This window comes from Typopeltis vanoorti, chromosome 6 (genome assembly GCF_054136105.1).
Source record: "Typopeltis vanoorti isolate ZY-2024b chromosome 6, IOZ_Tvanoo_1.0, whole genome shotgun sequence".
NCBI classification, from domain to species: domain Eukaryota; kingdom Metazoa; phylum Arthropoda; class Arachnida; order Uropygi; family Thelyphonidae; genus Typopeltis; species Typopeltis vanoorti.
The window spans coordinates 113,339,117-113,361,925 of NC_143554.1; the positions used below are offsets into that span (position 1 = coordinate 113,339,117).

Genomic DNA, 22,809 nt, shown 5'->3' on the forward strand with positions numbered 1-22,809 from the left:
ATAGTACCGATCTTGAACTCTGGTGATGTTGAGTTGGGGTGTATTTCAGGATTTGTTCCAGTAGCTGACTTTTTGCTGTTCATCCTTCCCAGGCGAAAACAACGAGGGGCCTTGTTTAACTGAGCGACGCACCAGCCGGCATGAAATTCTGTCATGTCATACCATCATTCTGTATTTTGGTTTAAGCCAATAGGAATACAATTTGGTCGGCTAAATCCCAAATTGTCAGCCCATCCTTGTTCGTACAGTATCCAGGTAGATACTTAACAAGGTGCACCACGAGAAGGTGAGGATTGGACATTAGGATAGAAGCTCTGGTCGGTTCTCCATATTCATTTAATGGCCATGTGGAGGTCTCCTCTCAGTTATGCAGCTTTGATCCTTAAGCACCTCATATCAATACTTGTAGGAAAAACATGAAATATCAAAAGGAAGCTGCAGTAGATGATTGTGTCGTTGTTATATTCTATCGAGTCGTTTTCGACTCCTGGTGATTCTATGAACATACATTCTCCATTCAGATCGGTCCCTGGCCATATCTTTCAGAATTTCCAAGCGCATACCAGTTGCTTCTTTAACGCCATCCATCCATTTAATTCTTGGTCTTCCTCTTCTCCTGCTTCCATCAACTTTAGTAAGCATCATCATCTTCTCCAGACTGTCATTTTCTTGCATAATATGTCTGAAGTATGACAATTTTTGCTTGATGATCATAGCTTTGAGAGAGCATGGCTTTATTCTGTTTATCACTGATTTATTGGTTTGCTTTGCAGTCCACAGTATGTGTCTCCAAATCCATAATTCAAATGCATCTATCTTCCTTCTTTCATTCTTTCTCAGGGTCCAACTTTCACATCCATACAGTACAACAGCGAATACCATGGCTTTCAAGATCCCAATTTTTGTTGCGAGGCTAATATCTTTAAAGATATTGCTTAAATTTGTCATTGCTTTCTTTCCGAGTACCTTCTTCTAACTTCTTCAGTACAATAACCATCTTTATCAATTTGGGATCCTAGGGGCACAAAATTGTTAGCTGCTTCCATTTTCTTCCCATCTACTTCAAAATCATTAAGTTCACATGTCGCCATAACTTTTGTCTTTTTGAGGTTAAGTTTAAGACCATATTTAGCACTTTCTTCTTTAACTTTCATAATACGTTCCCGCAAATCTTCTTTGCATTCTGCTAGCAAGGTGGTATCATCTGCATACTGCAAATTATTAATATTTCTTCCACCAATTTTAATTCCAACTGAAGACTCCTCCAGCCCTGCCATTCTTAAAATGTATTCGCTGTACAAGTTAAACAGGTACGGAGATAAAATACACCCTTGTCACACCCCCTTTAGCTATAGTGAAATACTCAGTTTCTCCAAGATATGTTTGGACAGTAGTTTTTTTTTTCCTTGTCTCTTCTGGCTTGTCATTGAAACTCTGCATTCAAATGCCGTACTTCCTGCAAATTTCCTGTGGCCTTCATTTTCCTCCTTTTCCGAGCAGTTTTGATGGCATCTTCTGACAGCCATTTAGACTTCTTTTTCTTCTTACAAACTGTTGGAATACTTTTCTTTGCTTCTGTTTTAATTATATCTTTAATCTCTTCCCACAGTTCATCTGTTCTGTATACTAATATTGTATTCAGCTGGTATGTTTCCAAGAACATATCTGATTGACATTTGTGTCGTTTTCAGTTTCCATAATTTTGCATGTATCACAGCCACTAATAACTCATGGTCTGTTCCACAGTCTGCACCTGGAAAAGTCTTGACAGACTGAATTGCACTTCTCCATCTTCTTTGTCCAAGTATATAGTCAATTTGATTTCTGTATTGTCCATCAGGTGATATCCATGTGTACAATCTTCTTTTGTGCTGTTTAAAGCAGGTGTTAACAACAAACAAAAAATTCTCTGCACAAAACTCAACTAGTCTCTTCCCTGCAGTGTTACGAATACCTAAACGAAAACGACCTGTTAATCCTTGTTCCTCAAGTCTCTTCCACTTTTGCATTCCAATCTCCAATAAGTAGCCATAAATCTCACTTTGGTGTTGAATCTACCACTTCTTGTAACTCGCTATAAAATTCTGTGATGTCTTCAATGGAGTAGATAATATTTAACCAGAAATGCTCAAATATGGTATAAAAGTTTTACAGTAGTTTACATTGCATAATTCAGATGTCTAGTCAGAGAGTCAAATTTTGGATTATTGGAGTACAGCTCTATAAAGAGAGAAATCAAACTGAATGTGAGAAGTTCCCTACTGTTTCTAGTAAGATTTATACAAATATACTTGAGAAATTATCATCTTAGGTGGCATTTTCTTATTGATGGTTCACAATTATGGGTCTATCCATAATACAACACTGGGGATAACTAATACTGGACAGAGATCTTAATAACCAAAAGCAGGGGAAAAGTGCCCTATATATTTTTGACTGTAGATCAGTATGTGTTCACGGGGCCGGTTTGCCTATTCTGAGGGACGAAAAAACCCGAATTTCGGGGTGAAAAATCCTCTACCTGCATATGCGACTGGTTAACTTAACTTTAGTCGAAAGAGACCACATAAAGGTTCCTTATATCATGGACAGGAATTGAACGCAGGTTTTTCCGACCAAAGGGCTTTGTCTATATTGACTGTCTACACCTATGGAGGCTCAGTTGGTACAGACTTGAGAAATAGCCAAGAAAAATTGGCTATTTCTTTATTGGCTTCCTTTCTTGGCTATTGAAAAATAGCCAAGAAAGATGGACCAAAAAACAGCTTCAGGAGCCGCTTGTAAAAAGTCATTCCAGTCATTCTGATAAGCACGGAAGGTGCACTCTTTTACAATATGTTGCATAGTCTGTCGTGGAGCACCACAGTCACATTCTGGAGATGTTTGTCTGTTCCATTTATAGAGAGTATCTCCACATAGGCCATGATTTTTCCGAATTCTATTTAGTACTGTCCATGTTTTGCGAGGTAGATCTGATCATGTAATGATTTGATCACCTTTAAAGATGTTATGCAAATGTTCTTCCGTATTTTCCTTCCATGTTTCTTCCCACTTTGCTAAAGAATTATTTAGCACTAGTTCTTCTGCTGTTCGTAGTGATGGATGGTGAGATTTCAATCTATTGACTTTAAGATTTGGGAAATCTTGATGAATAGGTAGGTTCAGATTACCAGCAATTTTTTGAAATTCATGGACTAAAGAATTTAATCTGCGTAGGTCTATAGGAATAATGCCTGCTAAAAGAGGTAACCAATATGTTGTTCAATTGGTGTCGTACTGATTAGATCGTCGGCTTGTCGAGAGCTCCTGAAAAGATTAGTAGTATTTTGTGTTAACATTAGAAATTTTACTAGAATTTTAAGTAGTATTGTTTGTTTTTTGTTTCTTGGTGTGTCTGTGCAATTTTTGCATGTTTTCTGTTATTTTAATTATTAATTTTAAGATAAGATAGCGTACATATGGCACCGATAAAGAAAAAAATGGCGGCCAGGTTGCCATGTTTGTTTAAGAGTTTTGATGTAAACGAATTTATGCAATGTGCTGTCTGTGAGATGTATGCCTTGCGAAGAGCGGTGGGAGTCTGGTTAGAAAGTGATAGTGGAGTTAATATGTGCAGAAAGTGTAAAGAGAATGAGGATTTCAAGCGTGTTTCGTGTGGCGAGAGTGATATCGTTAACGATAGTCAGAATGTAGAAAATGGCGGTGTGCTAGAGAATTGCGTGGTAGTGCCAGATAGGTGCGAGGGCGTCATTGAAAGTGTAAATGAAGGTAGAAATACAGAACGAATGGATGATTTGATTGATAATGAAAATGGCGAGATAAATGCGAGTAGTGAAATTGCCCGTTTGAATGGTGCGATACACAGAGCTAAAAGGCAACTGGAGCGTATGGAAAAATGTGTGCTGAATGTACCGACAAATAACCGGCGAAAGTCTGTGACGGCAAATAATAGAATGTTCGTAAACGTCAATAAAACGAAGGAGCGAGTGCTGTATGGGGATTCACTATTAAGAGGTGTAATAGTTGATAGTTTAATGAAGTCGTACCAGCCGGGTGCGAACATAAAGGACGTCAGCGAATCTATTCGACTGCAAAAACAGAGGGTGAAAGAGATGATAATCGTGGCAAGAACAAATGATTTGAAAGAGGACAAAATGAAAATGATAGAGGATGTGAGGGAATTATTTGAGGTAGCAAAAGAAAAGAGTGAGAGAGTTAGGATGGCGAGTATCTTACCGCGGTATGACAGCGAAGTGTTTAGAAGGAGGGCCATAATTGCCAATGACTTTATGCGTGGGTTATGCATGGAGAGTGGTGTGGAATTTGTGGATGTGTGGAATGAGTTCAATGGGCAAAAGGACTTATATAAGATGGAAGGGTTACATTTGAATGGAGTTGGTGTACAGAGAGTTGAAAAAGTGTTGACGAATGATGTGGAAGTGGATGTACAGACTCAGGGAAACTAGATTTATTAAGGGGGGGGAGTAGATATGCAGACTTTAGGGAGGCAGTTGAGTGTATGAATGAGTATATTATGCCCGAGCGAGTACGAAGGACAACAAATCAGAATGGGATGGGACAAATGGGCTTCTGCAATTCATGTACACCAATGCCAGGAGTATTAGGAACAAGAAGGAAGAGTTTTTGGCCATGGTTGGCACTTCCAGGCCACAGGTTGTTGGTATTAGTCGAAACATGGCTGACAGAAGATGATAACGCTAGTGGGATTGAATGCGACACGGGTATAGCGTGTTCAGGAGTGACAAGGTGAATAAAAAAGGGGGAGGAGTGTTATTGATGATAGCTGATGAGCTGCAGCCAAGGATTATAGAAGTTGAACTGCAGGATAGAGAAAAGAGCACATTTGAGGCTGTTTGGTGTGAGATAGAATCTAGCAGAACAAAATATACAATTGGGTGCTGCTATAGACCAGGTGATGGAATAGATGATGGGGATAGTATGCATAGGCAAATAGAAGAAATGAGTGGATGGAGGGTAATTATTATGGGTGATTTCAATTATGGTAACATTGACTGGAAAGAGGAGAGAGCACATGGGAGGAAGGAATTGGATTTTATGCGGCTATTAAGGGACAACTATCTACAGCAACATGTAGTGGAAAATACCAGGGGGCAGAGAGTGCTGGACCTTGTAATTGCAACTGAGAATGTGGCTGTAATGAACGTGACCATGTTGCCACCAATTGGTGAGAGTGACCATAAGGTCATGACTTGGGAGGTGGCTAAAGGAGTGGAATTTAGCCACATCCCAAGTCATGACCTTAGCACACACACCTAAGCTTGTCATAATTACCGGGCTGGTAAGTATGAGAAGCTTAGGTATGTGTGCTTGGCTCAGTGCCATGGCATGTAAAACTGCAAGGGCTGGATGTTGATAGTGCATGGGAGGTGGTTAAGAACTGTTTGCAGGAGGCAAAAGTTGACTGTATACCAAGCGTCCGAATAATAAATCAAGTAGGGGTTAAATGGATCAATAACACTATTAAGCTTGAGCTGCAAAAAAAGAAACAATTGTGGAGGGAATTTAAGGAGAAAGATGATCATCAGGCACAGGAAGTATAAAGCTCAGGCCAGGATGATAACAAGAGTGGCAAGAAAAGCAAAAGCAGATTACGAAAGAAAATTGGCCATGCAGGCTAAAGAGAATCCCAAACAGTTTTTTCAATATGTTGCAAGTAAAAGGAAAAATGCTCATGGTAGAATGATCTTAAAAAATGCTGAGGGTAGGGAGGTAACCGAATCAGTCGATATTGTGGAATTACTGAGTGAGCACTTTGCAAGAGTATATCATCCAGGTGGTGACTTTGCAGGAATGGAAGAACCAACAGCTTATACTGGAATTGTGATGAATGAAGTAGAGGTAACTAGTCTATTACAGAACCTCAATGTCAATACATCTGTGGGATTGGATGGTATACCAGCTCGTGTCGTACGTGAAGCGGCTAAAGAATTGTCAGTGCCCTTGACCATTTTGTTTAATTTGAGCCTTGGGTCTGGGTCAGTCCCAAGGGGGTGGAAAGAGGGGGAAAATAGTTCCGCTGCACAAAGGTGGTTCCAAGGCTACTGCTGAAAATTACCGGCCAATCAGCATAACAGGAATCATTATCAAGGTCTTAGAGAAAATAGTCAAGAGGAAAATACAAGACTGGATAGAAGAAAATGGGATACTGCGGGGACAGCATGGTTTTGTGAAGAGTAGGTCATGCCTCAGTAACTTGCTCACGTATTATAACACAGTGACGGCTGAACTGGATAAGGGTAATGGGTTTACAGTGATTCTACTGGACCTTGCTAAGGACTTTGACAGGATACCACATGGAATTCTAATCAGTAAATTGCAGCATATGGGGATGGACATAGGGTTGGTGAGATGGATAGGAGGGTGGTTGACGGAGAGATATCAGAGAGTGGTTTACTCAGGAGTAGAGTCCACAAGGACTCTGTTCTTGGACCACTGCTGTTTAATTTGTTCATTAATGATATAGGAAAGGATCTGAGAGGAACAGTTCATTTGTTCGTGGATGATGCGAAGTTGGATAGGGCAATAGTGAATGCAGATGACGTCAAAATTTTGCAGGATGATTTGGATAGATTGGGGGTCTGGGCTAAGGAGAATGGATGTCAATTTAATGTGGCAAAATGTAAGGTTATGCATTTTGGGGTGAAAAGATTGGCGGCAGTTTACTGCATTGGTGGAACTGTGCTCCAGGAAATTGATGAGGCACGAGATTTAGGAGTGTTGGTGGATAAGGAATTGAAATTTAGGGGATACATTGCAAAAGTGGCCAAATCAGCTCATCAAATCACTTGGTTGCTGAAGAATACGTTGACAAGCAGGTTATTGTTCCTCTGTATCGAGCCTTGATAAGACCCCATCTCAACTACTGTGCCCAGATTTGGTCACCTACGTTTCTTCTTGATGGGGAGGAGGTGGAGAGGATCCAGAGACTAGTGACCAAGATGATAGCAGGTCTGTGGAATGAACCTTATGAGAACAGGTTGAGGATTTGTGGGTTGCAAAAATTGGTTGATAGGCAGAGGAGGGGAGATATGACTGAGACATTCAAATTACTGAAGGGTTTCTATAAAATTAATTCAGAAGATATTTTTGAGACTGGGCTGGTTGTGGGAGGATAAGGAGTATCCATGGAAACTGGGCAAAAGTGTGGTTAGTAAAGGTGTTAGAGCTGGGTTCTTTACTTTTAGAGTAGTGAATGAGTGGAATGTGCTCCCTGAGTCTGTGGTGAATGCTGTGATAGTGAATGAGTTTAAGACGAGGTATGATAGATACTGTATGAATGTTGAATAGTTGTGATGAATATGATTTGGGGCCTCCCTCGATGAGTCTAATGACTCCCTGGAGATGCCCGTAATAATAGTAATAGTAATAATTGAGAATCGATAATCCTCATGTGAAGGCTATTTAGCCACACAGGAGCACAATATTCAGCACTTGAGAATACCAAAGCAAGGGCTGTTGTCCGAAGAGTAGAGGCTCTAGAACTCCAAGTAATGTCCACAGAGTCTCTGTAGGATATTATCCGGTTTATGATTAGGCCTTAGTTTATATTTATATGCCAAGTTTGAAATATGTTGCCTGAAAGTGAGAGAATGGTCAAGTGTGACTCCCAAGTACTTAGGGAATGTATTATATAGAAGTATAGTGTTGTTCAATTCAATTTTTAGTTTCACATTTGCCAAGTTATTATTTAGATGAAAACAAGAAAATATGTTTTGCTACTATTTAAACAGTCTCCATCTTTTAAAATATTCATCCAGAATAGTTAAGTTAGCTTTTACAATTTCTTCTGTATGACTTAAGCATTTATGCTGTGTAGTTATTGCTATATCATCAGCATAACAAAATTTTCTTGATGTAGTGATGGGAAGATCAGATATATACAGATTGAATAATAATGGAGATAAAACAGATCCTTGTGGCAGTCCATTATTTAACTTCCTTTCGATGCTAGTTTTATTACCTATAGTTACTATAAATCTTCTATCTCTTAGCACATTGTTAATAATATGGACTACTGTTTTACATGGGATAATTTTATATAATTTATATAGAAGGACTTGTCTCCAAATGGTGTCGAAGACTGTTTACAAATCAATAAATGCTGCTGATGTTCTTAAACCTTTTTGAAAACCAGCTTCTATGTGAGTTACCAAAGAGAGAGCCTGGTCACAACACCCACGATTTGGTCTGAAGACAGCTTGTTCTACTGGGACAGTTTTAAAAATTGTGAAGCTTATTCTATTATAAATAAGTCTTAAAGAGTTTATAACAACAACTGAGGAGAGTAATAGGTCGGTAACTTTCCGGTTTATGATTAGGCTTACCAGGCTTTAAAATTGAAAGTACTTTAGCTTTTTTTTAAAAAAATAGTGGGAAGTTTACCAGTTGTAAGAATGTCAGTATAGAACTTTGTTAACAGGGTGCTTAAGGATCAAAGCTGTATAACTGAGAGGAGACCTCCACATAGCCTTTAAAGGAATGCAGAGAACCGACCAGAGCTCCTGACCTAACGTCCAATCCTCACCTTCTCGTGGTGCACCCTATTGGGTATCTACCTGGATACTGAATGAACGAGGATGGGCTAGCAATTTGGGATTTCGCCGACCATACTGTATTCTTATTGATTAAACCAAAGTTAAAAATGATGGTACAACATGACAAAATTTCATGCCGGCTGGAGCGTCGCCCAGTTAAACAAGGCCCCTGTTGTTTTTGTCAGGGAACCAGGGTGAACAGCAAAAAGTCAGTTACTGGAACAAATCTGAAAAAACACCCTCACTCACCAGAGTTAAAGATTAGTACTAACAACAAAAGAAGCCTGAATGGCAAAGAAATGGAGCTAGCTGAGGAATTAGATAAGTACCAGATTGACATAATAGGGTTGACTGAAACAAAAAAGACAAAAACTGGTGAGTTCTTTCTGAGCAATAAATACAAAATGTTATACTCAGGAAATGACAATCAAGGAAAAGAAGGAGTAGCCATAGTATTCAACACAAAAAATGAGGCTAATCTTCTTGAATGGCAGGCAGTCTCAAGTAGTGATGTGTGCAAATATGAGAATGGGGAATTGGACAATGAGACTAATTTGTTCCTATGGTCCAACAGAAGGTTCTACTAAGGCAGAAGTGGAGGAATTTTTTGATGCTTTAAAAAATGCAACTGACACAATGAAAAAGGAAAAGTTGGTCCTTGTTGGGGATCTAAATAGCAGAGTAGGAAATGATTGTCAGACATACAAAAATATTTTGGGAAAATTTGAAGAAAAGAACAAAGCTAATAATAATGGCAAATACTTGTTAGAAAATACAGGACATGGACGGGTTATTATTAACACCATGTTCCAACATAAAAATGTGCATAAATTCACATGGAGAGAAGAGGCAAGGAATAAGAAAAGTCTCATTGACTATGTCATTGTTGATAGTGATGTTTTCTTCCTGGTGCAAGATGCCAGATCATACAGAGGATTTGATGGAATCGATCACTATTTAGTTTTGAGCAGGATAAAACTGAATTTCATATTGAAAAGAATAACATGTAAGAAAGTTTTCAAGCGAAAAAAAGTTGAGCAGCTGTCAGACGTGAACTGTAGACTAAAATACACAAAGATTATTGAAGAAAAAATGAAAGAGTTTGAGAACAGGAACCAAACCTTGGAGATTCAATGGCAAGCCTTGAAGAAAACCCTGATTGATTCAGTCAGAGGCATGTGGTGAGGTTATCTGCAAGGATAGAAAAAGCAGAACTCCATGGTGGACACAGGAAGTTAGAGAGGCAGTGAAGGAAAAGAAGAAAGCATATCAAAAGTTCCTGGCAAATAGTCAGCTTTTGCTCTTAGAGAATGTAGAAACATATGTAAGACAGCGAAATACTGTGTAAAACTAGCTAAACAAAAGTCATGGAAGGACTTTAGTAAGAACATAGAAAATAAATATCCAGAAGGTGGTAAGATATTCTGGAGGTTATTGAAGAAGCTTAGAAATGGAGGAAAGAGGGCTGTAAAAGGAGTTAGAGATGATAAAGGTGACATGAAAACAGGAGAAAAAGATATCCTTTCAGTATGGAGTAATTACTTTGAAAAATTGCTAAATGAAACAAGCAGTGATAGCACAGTGGTAAAAAACACTCAACATGCATACAGTCAAGAATACATCTCCATACTTAAAGTAGAAAAAGCCATCAAAGGCGTGAAATGTGGAAAGGCAGCAGGAGTAGATGATATTCGACCAGAAATGCTCAGGTATGGAAGTATAAAAGTCTTACAGTAGCTACACTGCATAGTTCAGAAGGCCTGAACAGAGGAACGAATTCCAGATGATTGGAGTAGAGCTCTTATAGTACCCATATATAAAAAGGTAAATAAAACTGAATGTGAGAATTACAGAGGTATTTCCCTACTGAGTGTTCCTGGCAAGATCTATGCCAGTATACTTGAAAAACTGTTGAGAAGAATTGTGGAAGAAAAGCTTGGTGAAGAACAAGCTGGATTCAGGTCAAACAGAGGCCGTCAGGATCAGATCTTCACTTTACGAGAAATAGTTGAGAAAGCATTGTCGATCTGGAAAAGGCATATGACAAGGTGCACAGAGAGAAGCTATTCAATACGCTACAGTTATATGGTGTCAATGGGGCATTATATCTAGCAATACTTAGTCTTTATTTCAGTTGTAAGTCAGCAGTTAGACCTGAAGGAAGTACAGGAAGATGGTTTAATGTTAACTCTGGTGTGAGACAATGATGTACATTATCCCCTCTGTTATTCATTATCTATATGGATCACATTATGAAGGAAAATCGTATTAAACATGATATCAGAATTGGAGATGTTAATGTCAGCTCCTTGATTTATGCGGATGATGTTATACTTCTAAATAAATCTGCTACAAGTCTGCAAGATTCCCTGACTAAATTGAATAACTGTTGTGATAGATATGGTATGAAGGTCTGCAATAACAAGACAAAGATAATGAAAATAGGCAGAAGCATTGAAAATATCAGCTGCATTGTGAATGCAGAACCTATAGAACAAGTAAAACATTTCAGCTACTTAGGCACGATTTTTAGTGAAGATGGTAAATTAAATATGGAAACAGACAACAGAATCAACAAAGCTGGTATGGTAGGAAGCCAACTGAATAGATTTATATGGAATAAGAGAGAAATTAGTCGGAACAACAAATGCTGAAGTATGGTGGTATAAAAGTGGTAAAAATTTGATGATGATGAAGAATAAGAGCCATAGCTAAAAGAGAAGTCAGAAAAAGACAGAGAATCAGAACAAATTTCTTTCTAATTTAGGACATGATTTATATAAAATAAGACCCAACATATATAAGATTTTGAAATACTTTAAGTAGAGATACTAAAGAAAACATAAAATTAAACAGCGAATTGAAATTAGAAGAATTTTAAATTTCTATACAGAATTGTGGATAGATAAATATTTTAAAAACGATAACTGGCAAACATTTAATGAAAATGAAAAAACTAAAGAGAAATTAGAAATCAGCCTGAAAGAAACAAGAAATGGGAAAATTAACTGGAGAAGATGAGTTAGGTTCAGAATTATATAAGTATGCAGGAACAAAGTTCAAAGAAAGAGTCATATTATTTTTAAACAAAATCTATTCAACTAGTAACCCTCCCCTGCAATAGAATGGGAAAACACAATTGCGATCCCTATCTTTAAAAAATGTAATAGAGATTACCCTAAAAATTATAGAGGTATAAGTATACTAAATTCCTGTTACAAAATGTATAACAGCTTTTAAATAAATTAATAAAATATTCTGAAAATTTTATTTTAGAAGTATAGAAAGGATTTAGAAAAGGAAGATCATGTATAGACCCAGCCTTCTGCCTAAAATTAATAATAGAGAAAAGAAGAGAATACAATTTAGAAATGCATATTACATTTGTTGACTATGAAAAAGCATTTGACAAAGTTAAAAGAAACATTTTATTTAACATATTAAAAGAAAGACAAATACCAAATAATATTCTAAAAGCTATCATAAGTATATATGAAAATAATCAAATAAGGTTAAATCATGAACTATCATATACAAGAGAGATAAACCAAGGAGTCCAAAAGGAATGTCCCCTTTCAGCAACTCTTTTTAATATTTATCTAAATGAAATAATAATAAAATGGAATAAAAATTTCCATCAAGGTATTAAACTTTCTCCTACTGTGAACTAAAACACACTCCTTTTTGCCAATGAGCAAATAATAATAATTATTATTATCCAGGCTTCCATGAAGTCAAAAGACTCATCGTGGGAGGTCATTTTTAGGAAGCACAAAGTTTATCATACCACTCCTTGAACCCATTGACCGTTCTTGCTCCAACCACTCTCTCAGGCAATGCATTCCAAGGTTCAACCACCCGCCACACAAAGAAACCACTCCTCACCCTCTTGTGCGCAGCCTCCTTTCATAACTTCCAGGAATGGCCCCTTGTCATCACTCCTTCCTGCCATTCCACCAAGTGAAAGAACTCTCCAATGTCCACCCTGTATGTGCCTCTCAACAGTTTAAAGTCTCAATCATATCACCTCTCCTTCTTCTATCCACCAAAATCTGCAGTCCAATCCTTCAGTCGATCCTCATAATGTACAGTGCTGAAACCATCTTTGTTATCCGCCTCTGTACCCTTTTCACAGTCAATTTATCCCCTTCAAATCTTGGAGACCAAATCTGAGAACATTAGTCCAAGTGTGGTCTGATCAGAGTCTTATACAACGGAATGATAACTCTTTTATCTCTGCAGGTCAGCGTCCTTCTCAGTATTGCAGCAATCCTCTGAGTTACCCTCACCACCTTTGCAATATGCTCCCTGAATTTCAGTTTTCTGTCAATCATCACCCCCAAATCTCTTGTCTCCTCCAGTACAGCTCCTACAATCAAGTATGCATCCTCCCATTGATGGATCCCAAACTTCAACACAACATTTTGCTGCACTGAACCAACATCCCCATTCATTTGCCTATCTGTCTAGTTTATTCAAATCCTCTTGCAGGTCTGCTACATCTGCACTATTACTGATAACCCTTCCCAGCTTCACATCATCTGCAAACAACTCTGAATGTCCCCTTGCAATCCATTGACAATATCATTGATATAAAGGTTGAACAATACAGATCCCAGTACTGAACCCTGTGGAACCCCACTTGTAACCTTCTGCTTCCTTGATATTGCCCCACCATACACAACTCTCTGATACCTATCAGTCAGCCAATCCTGAATCCATTTGACTAACCCAACATTTAAACCCATGCGCTGCAACTTAAATATCAGCTTCATGTGGAACCTTGTCAAATGCCTTTGCAAAATCCAAAAAAAATGGCAGTATATGCCTTTCCCTCATCAACTGCTCTTGTTACTTTATTATAAAAGGCAATCATATTACTAAAGCAAGAACACCCCTTAACAAATCCATGTTGATTCTCACAGATAACATTACCCTCATCTGCCCAACGCTGTATATAGTCCCTCACCAATTTCTCCAAGACCTTGACAACTACTAATGGCACACAAACAGGCCTATAATTAGATACTTCCAGTCTGCTACCGCCCTTATGCAGCAGTACTATCTTACCTTCCTTCCATTCCCTGGGTACCTTTCCTGCAGCCAGACTTTTATTGAAAAGCCAGGTCAAAGGAGCTGTCAGTTCTTTAGCACATTCTCTCAAACCCCGTGGTGAATAATAATTACAAATTCTGAAGATAACTTACAGAAAGGTATTTTAAATTTAAATGAGATCATCATCATCATACGTATCAAGGATTTAGGCCTAGCATGGCCTGTTCTGGCCTTAGAAGTCATCGTTGAATCGTTTAAGAGGATGTCCTGGTTTTCTTTTTCCTAATGGCTTGTACTTTAAGGCTTGTTTTGGCAAAGTTTCTGTTTTCATTCTTTGAACGTGTTCCATCCATTTATGTTTATATTTTTTAATTTTTTCTATTACTGGTTCTTGGTTTAATTCTTATTTAAATGAGATAGCCTGAGTAATATCAACAGGAAAAAAAAAAAAAAATGAGATTATTTAAATGAGATAGCCTGAGTAATATCAACAGAAAAAAAATCAAAAATGATGGCCTTTAAATGACAAGATCCAGTAAGAACTAAAATAGTAATAGATAACAAGATTTTAGAACAGCTGAATTAATTTAACTACCTAGGATATATGATTACATATGAAAAAGATATAAACCTAAAAATTGCAAAATATTTAAAAATAACAGGTGTAATTAACTCTATATTTAAACCAAACTTAGTACAAAAACAAACCAGACTAAAAGAAGACAATACATTAGCCCTAACAGTCCTATTGTATGGAAGTGAAATCTGGAGAATAAAAAAAAAAAAGACAAAAACAAAGATTAATAACAGCTGATATGAAGTTTATGAGAAAAATTGCAAAGTATACTCTATTTGATCACAAATGAAATGAAGAAATTATGAAAGAATTAAACCAGGAATCAGTAATAGAAAAAATTAAAAAATATAAACACAAATGGGTGGAACATGTTGAAAGAATGAAAACAGAAAGATTACCAAAACAAGCCTTAAATTACAAACCATTAGGAAAAAGAAAACAAGGACATCCTCTTAAGAGATTCAACAATGACTTCTAAGGGCCTGAACAGGCCATTCTAAGCCTAAATCCTTGACAGACACGATGATGATGATTGTGGGATGTTTAAGAGTTGTTGATCAAGCAACACAGGTCATGGAGATTTGTGTAATGTATTACATCTATCAAGACTGCATACATTCTCACCAATTTGGTTGTTTTGAAAGAGGAAAAAAAAAACCCAGATTGCCAAAGTAAAGCATTACTGTTTTCAGCTTAGAAGGGGGGGAGGGAAAGATAGGTCTATTTTTGAAGCAGTTGATGCCTGACAAAACCATTTAGTACTACAGAAGGACTTGCAGACTTGTGGGATACACTTGCAGTACCATACCATAGTCTTATACAAACATTGAAATGCTATATTTGACAAACATGATAAAATGTCAATAACCATTTACCTTAACATGATTCTGGTGATTGTTTCAATATTATTTTGCATAATAAGGTAAGTAAAATATATAGGATACTGTGGAAAGTTTAGTATAAATAATGGTTGGCCAACTGAATAACTTACAGGTAATAATGGCTTATCCATTCTTATATGAATCTCTGGCTGCTCATTATACTGGAAACATACATCTACACTTTCCTTATATTTTTCTTTCTTAGTTTCCTTATATATAACTTTATCTGTAAAGAAACCACCTTTCCACCAATATGACTCACACCTAGGCTTAAAGTCAAACTGTAAATAGAAATTAAAAAATTAGACCCCATAAATGCAAATAAGTAACTTGATATTTCAATATATACCATATGGGCACTATTGAGGAAAGACTAGCAAATAATAACAAATAATAAATGAAATACAGTAATATGCTGCATAATTGCTCTTTAGCAAAATTTCATTACAGTGCTCATGCTATGAAAATTTTCAAGATGGCCATTACTGTATCATCACTAACATTCATAATGAACTGATGTGTACACCTTTGGCAAGTTCAAATAAAAGTCTCTGCATCAGGTAGTAACCTCAGAAGATTCAGTCTTCTGAGGTCCACAGTTTGGTCTCTTAACTAAAATACAGTATAATTAGTAACTTTCATTAAAAAAACGAACAAAAAAAACTACTCAATAAAATATAATTGTTCTACTGCATTCATATTTCCACTTACTTAATAAAATATTTTTGAATATTTTATAAGTGAAAATCAAATCCAAAAAACATAATGACCCCATTTAGCACTGTTTCAGTGGATAGTGGATTTCTAGAGTTGGCACTCTAGAAATGTATCCTGAGCACAAACCAGAGTATTAATATACTGCCTTTATGAAGCCTGGTTGCCTTAGAAGACAGCATCCCTACTCCACAAGCAACAGGTTCTAGAGTCAAATTGCATGGTTGCAAGGCATTTAATAAAACCACCACCTCACTTACTTGAGACCCAATGTGGTTTGAAAGTTTTGCATTCACTTTCTTGGGTAGGGATTCCTGACTTGATGCACACTATCCACAGTATAAAAATGTATATGTACTATTGGTTTTCAACCTTTCAAGAGTAGAATAAAATAAACTTCTCTTGATAACTGAAGTATCTATCACAAAAAAAAATAATAATAGTAATAATAAATTTAAAAAAATATATATATATATATATATATTTTTTTTAGACCATAAAGTCATATCTGTTTTTGCATCAAATGGAAATTTTTCACAGCCAAAAACCTATAGACTAGCAGCAATCAAATCTTCTCCATATGAGAAATGGGCCACTAATGTTCAATATACAGCCTCTGCTAGTCACATTGACCCTGACTTCTTGAGAGGTGGCTCATTTTCAAAGGGCTATGGCGCTATCATTGAGTGTTCTCGTCTTCCTAGTTGAAGGAAATGCCAACAAGATCTATGAGGAGGTAGATAATCTTCATTGCCCAGTGACATGCTATCTATGGTCCTCAGAGCTGGGGAATTCTAACTTCAATCCCCTCTCAATCAAAATCTTCTAATAAGCAGTGCAAGTGATATTCTTGAATGGTATGCCAAACATACGGGTACACCAGTAAAGCAATTCTGCAAACTAACTGCCAGATAGCATATGGGACTGAACATGATGTCAATGCATTTAGGGACTGTGTAGCGATATATAAGGTGAACTTCAGGTTGCATTATGGCATAAAGATAGGCTGTTCTCTCTATGAGTGGCATGTCTGAGAGTCTATCTCCTCCCACATGTTCCCCTGCTGTTTCTCTTAAGTGCTTACATGAAAATAAACTCAATAGATATGGTATCACTGCAGTTAAAATAAAAAACAAACCACTCTAAAAAAAAAAAGAAGTCACTTCCACATTCACCTCACCAACATCCAAACCTGATATCCTGCTTTTGACTGAACTCCAAATTATTCCTGCAACAACCACAGTTGATGTTAACTGTCCAAACTATACTCTGTGTGACATCTCTGACTAGGATAATACTGGTACTTTTGTGTGCACAGCCTCAAATATCCTCTTTTGATCTTATGTGGATTAAGATTTCTTTGTCTCATTATATATCTTTATATGTATGTTTGGCATACCCTTGAAGAATATCACTTGCACTGCTTATCTTTACTATTCCCAATTTCTGGAAATGATTCTAACTGCTTTGAATTCTTATCCCGAAAGCTTGATTTCATGAAATCCAACTACCTTAAGAGTAATGCCATCTTCTTTAGTGACTGTAATGCCCAAAACTCCAACTTGACTCTCTTTTGCTAATGTCGCTGACCTATCTATCTATCTATTAATCAATCAATCAGAATACCTGCCATTCCTTTACACTCATCAAACACTAGATATTTTCTTAACTGTTCTCCTTCCAGATAAACTGGTGAGGTGATCATAACCAGACCACAATCTCGTCCAAGGTTCCTCTCTAGTGGAATGTCCTCTCCTCATATCTTCTGGCATTACAACTCTATCACCAAGTGAAGATATTCTCTATCACCAAGATATTCTAGAATTTTACTCTTTCTTTCCATGGTCAGATTAATGTTCTCTAGATCCAGGCACTTACTGTGATCATATTATAGAAATTATCCATGTTGGAATGAGAACCTTCATTCCCTACTCAGTTCAAAATTTCTGCTCCAGTATCCAAGATTCAAGCTATGATTTTCCAAGAAGTGTGCCAGAGCAGTACAAAACATTAAGTGACCTGAGACAAAAATTGCACCTCATTCATAGCCTACAATGAAGCTTTCAACACTTTCAAAACAATCATTAACGGTTAAATTTTCCGCTGAAATGGCTGCATAATGGAAAATCTGTCTTCTGTGCCAATGGCAGTCATGATTTCTGTTCTTTGGTAATAGCTGTTGGACATGTTTAAGCCTATCAGTGTTTCTCTCAACAAGATGGCAGTACTGCAGCATCATCATCATCACTACCACCACAGATTTGAGATTTGTATACAATTAGTACCTGTAAATGTGAGAAGCATTTTAAATGAAAGAGGATCAAGTGTTTTGAAAGATGAGGAGACTAAAAATATGTGTTTGTGGCAGAAGAGTAAATCAGCCCAAGAGGAAAAATTTGATTCTGACTGGAGATTTGAATACTATCAAAAGCAAGAGGGAGGAGTGGAGTGAGATCTCTCTTAAGAGAAATAAGAGAAACTGTGTTTTAGATCTATAAATACTAGTTAATTCTGAAACTTGAATCACATGAGTATTGTGTGGTTTGTTGAATGAAATAGAGGAATGGAGAATGCTATGATCAAAATCATGGGTAGAATTTGGACCTGGTACAAGGTTCTTAATGTATAGTAGGAAGAGTGTGGGTAAAAGCACAATGAGAGCATTGGGATATTTCTCCATTACTGATAGAGAAAGTTCAAGAGAAGAGCCCAACCACCATGGCAAGTGAACTGCCACACAGGAAACCTGTGATGTTGTAAAACTAGGTTGAATTATGGCTGAGGCAATAAAGCCAGTGAGTTACTTTGAATATTATTATACAGGCACCTCCATGGAGTCCAAAGACTCATCGCAGAAGACCCAATCTATCATACCTTCCTTGAACCCATTAACAAAGCACTCACAACTGACTCTGGGAACCCATTCCACTCATTCACCACTCTCCTAGAAAAAATTTAGTCCTCACACCACTACTAACCACACCTTCATTCAACTTCTGGGAATGACACCTTATTCTGGTCCCTCTAGCCAAGTACTAAAACATTTCTCCTGCATCTACTCTATAAAACCCTTTAAGCAACTTAAATGTTTCTATCATTTATCCCCTCTTTTTCTCCTATCAGCCAACTTCTGCAGTCCAGACACCATCAATCTATCCTCATAAGGAACATTTGAGAAACTTGCACTTAGAAAGCACCAAACATTCTACAGCCCCAAATTCCAATCTGATCCTCATTCTTTGATAGGGTATTGATAAAAAAAAAAATAACCCTGCTAAGTTCAATGCCAGTAAATATCATCCCCATTTTATTTCTTGCAAAAAACAGAACCCTTTCCTTCTAGTCTTACTTTTAACAACACACCCAAATCTCATGGCACGATAAAATTTATCTTCTTTGAATAATCTTCAATCTTCCTTGGCATATATGACTATTATAAATATCACTTCCTCAGCATCCAAGAAATTAAGTTTTCTATTTAGTTCCATATATTATGTTACCTGTGAGCAGCTATTAACTCTATATAAATCAAAAATCTATTCAAGCATTGAACATTTTCTCACATTTGGGGGTGGCTCCAAAAGCTCTCTAAAAATACTTGATACTGGTATAGACAAGAACAAGGAAGGTTGGTTAAGGATGCATTTCTCACTAGTTCACTTCATTCTCTTTCACACAAACATTGTTTCTGATGTTTGCATTTTCTACATATCTTTGTAGTTACCACTAGATATTTTAAATATGTGCAGCAGCTATTTCAACATTCCTTCACACTTTAACTTCAAACTCACAGAACAAATTTTTTTCTTCTATAGCTGTGTTCTGAAACAATCTTCTCTTTGTGTGTATACAAGAATAATTTACAGATCATTAAATGCAACGTTAACAAGTTTTTTCTTTCTCTTTAATATTCTGGCCATTCAGAATTAACATATTATAGGCTGAAAAACTTCTTGATGGAATTACCACAAAAAACATCCTCACATGTACCCAAGGGATGTACAGTATGCTATCACAGTATTACATAATTAGGCTTGCATTACTACCAGCTTCTCATCAAGAACTTTCATCTAATTTAATCAGTTATTTGTAAGATCACCAATACTGTCAGATTTTACATTTCAGTCTTCCAAGTATCATTAACTGCATAAATGTATCTAATTCTTATTCTCCTGTTATCAAACAGCTTCTTTACTTACCTTTTCTCTCTTATTCTGTTTAAGTAACCATACTACACAGCTCCATTCACAGCTTTCTAAATGCTAACATCATTCAGAAATCTTCATTCCTAATACCTTCAATTTCATATGATTCTTCCACTTAAGTTGAATAAAACATTGCCACTATTTATTAATCTTTCTCATAACTTTCAATAATTGGAATGATTAAAAACTAGAAAAAGTATTACCTATTCATATTATCAAAAGTGCTCACAATTTAAAACTGTACAGAAAATATAAGTATTAACCATGCAAACTATTACAAAGGTAATGAAATTAACTGCACAGCTGACAGCAAAACATACATAATAACTTGTTATACTTTAGTTAGTACCAGCTTTTAGTTAAAAGCTTATTTTCTCTGGTGTACCTGTGAATAAGAGAACTGGAAGTTTTTGATAACTTGTTACACCAATATTACTATAATTACAGAAAGCAACAACACATACTAAAATTAAAGTAATGATGTATATGTACAAATATACATCATTACTTTAACTCATATCTAGTACTACATTAAGTTTTCATTTTTTTAATTTTTATTATTATTATTATTATCCCATGCTATTATCACACCAGATGATAGAGGTCAAATTCATGTATTTTAAACAGCACCTTTTCTGGGCTGTTATAAAGTTCGCATTTAGAAATATTCATACAAGTTAGTAAATGCAGTGGTGATGCTTCCTCAATGTTACAGATATTGCAGATGGGGAAGACTTTTTTGCCATTGCTCAACTTGATTGGGCTTGAGGCGAGGGATCGTGGTAGTGGCACAGCAATTAAACTTGGAGTTGATGGTAGCTCCTGGTTTTTCTGCTGAATACAAGTGGTGAGTCATGTCCTTGAAAATCATTTTTTACGTTTTATTTTTGAGCAGTTTTAAAAATATCAAATTCTTTGGTATCACTTAATGTTGCAGCCATTTCTGCTACTTCATTTGCAGTTCATTTCCCTTTAATCCCACATGGAATGGAATCCACTGGAAAATTATTTTGGAATCCTTATGTAGTTTATGTTTTTTACTATGTCTCTAAGTATTTCTTGATGGCTAGTGTAGCAGTTCTTAATAGATTGAAGGGCTGCTAAGGAATCTGTGAAAATATAAATTCCTTTGGGTTTCGTTTATCCAAATGTTGCAGTGCTGTGTTAATGGCTCTTAATTCTGCAAGGTATGAGTTGCATCTTATATTGTTGGTTGTTTTTAGTTCTATAATTTGAGAGCCATAGATGAGTATGCCACTTCCAGAATTGCCATTTAGTTTTCTAGAGCCATCTATGTAGATCTTTATTAAGTCAGGCCCATATTTTATTATTTTTGAAAGAGCTAATGATTTCAAGGTTTTCTAGGCTTTTTTTTCTTGTATTTCCCTATTTCGAAATTAATAATTAATTTTTCCTGTCTTGATTTGGAGGAAATGCTGGGTAGTTGATATTTGATTTCCAAGTTTTCATTGTGAAAACTGCACATTGCACTATTCTGAAATGGTATACATCAACTAAAATGTACTGTATGGGAAAAAAAAAGCAAGATCATGTTGTCATATAAATGTACATGTGACTCCTATGTGAAAAATAATAATCTAATAAAGCTTCACTATTTGCTTAATTTTATGCATTAAAAAAAACAATACCCATTTAATTGTAAAAAAACAAGTTGTTGATTTTTTTATAATTAAAAATATTTTAATATCCGCAGTACAATAATTTCGTCCCCCATAATTACTGACATATCGAAGACTTGATTCTTTACAGAAATTCTTACGAAACGTATAAATCTGAAAATGTATGATATTATTTCTTACTCACTGTGGATCGAAGTAAGTGTTCATTTTGAAAAGCTATGCTTCTCCAAAACACTGACATTAATCTACAGTACAATCCCCCTATTCTCTTGCAATCCTCACCAATTTTAAGAGGAGCTGGTTTTAATATCTGATCGCGATATTCAAGTTTTACCGCTTCCATCAAACTAGGTTTCAGCCGGTTATATATATCATCGACTTCAATGGACTGATATCTTTCGGGCAAACCTTGAATAACGTGCGTTTTTGTACAGAATTTCAAGAAAGGGAGTGAAGCATCAAGATGTTTAGATGCAGCTTTAAGCAGGTATACTTTTCTGGCCCTCTCCTTACTAATTTCAAGTAACTTTTGTTCGACTGTCGGCAACTGCCGAATGGAATCATACCAAAACTGTCTTTCTCTTCTCTTAAGGCCTTCTTTAGATGAATCATAAAGAGGAGGATATTCTGGAAATTCAGAGTATTCACTATCTAATTCTACTGAAGAAGACGATAATGATGAACTATACCTAACTAAATGAAATGCACAAAGAGATAAATTATAGTTAATATTACTAGGTAAAACAGACTTTGGCACCACAGCAGACGCCATACTTCCGTATTATTACAGCGACATCTAATGGTTTTAATGATTAGCAAAATCACAGGTATGGAAGCAGGACGGATATAACATCGATCCAAACATAAACAAAATTTTTAAGATCAAAATGCTCTCGAAGTGCTGCTTTTCGACTAGAAAAGACTTAAGTTCAATTTTTGTCATGACTAAAGGCATCTGCATAAGAGCTTTTGCAATCGTAGGTGAATTGGCTCATTTCACATGGAGGTAGTTTTTTTTTTTTTTTTTTGAAAATTCGGATTAATTATGATTATTATCATCGTCATCAACATTATCAGTTTCCACATAGTCAACGACTCATCGCGGGGGATCCTCCTCTCATGCAGAGCTCATCATACTGGGATGTGAATGCATTCCCTGTC

General features: G+C 36.4%; 1 protein-coding gene across 1 annotated transcript in view; it reads right to left on the reverse strand.

Moving 5' to 3' along the window:
- The window catches only part of mRpS30 (mitochondrial ribosomal protein S30), a 77,295-nt gene extending 54,875 nt beyond the window's left edge, over positions 1 to 22,420 (reverse strand). The window contains exons 1-2 of the mRNA XM_090394571.1: positions 21,833 to 22,420; positions 15,200 to 15,370 (exon numbers count right to left, since the gene is read on the reverse strand). Coding sequence (XP_090250697.1) covers positions 15,200 to 15,370; positions 21,833 to 22,420 — 759 coding nt within the window. The remainder of the gene's footprint in view (positions 1 to 15,199; positions 15,371 to 21,832) is intronic.
- Positions 22,421 to 22,809: the final 389 nt, after the last annotated feature.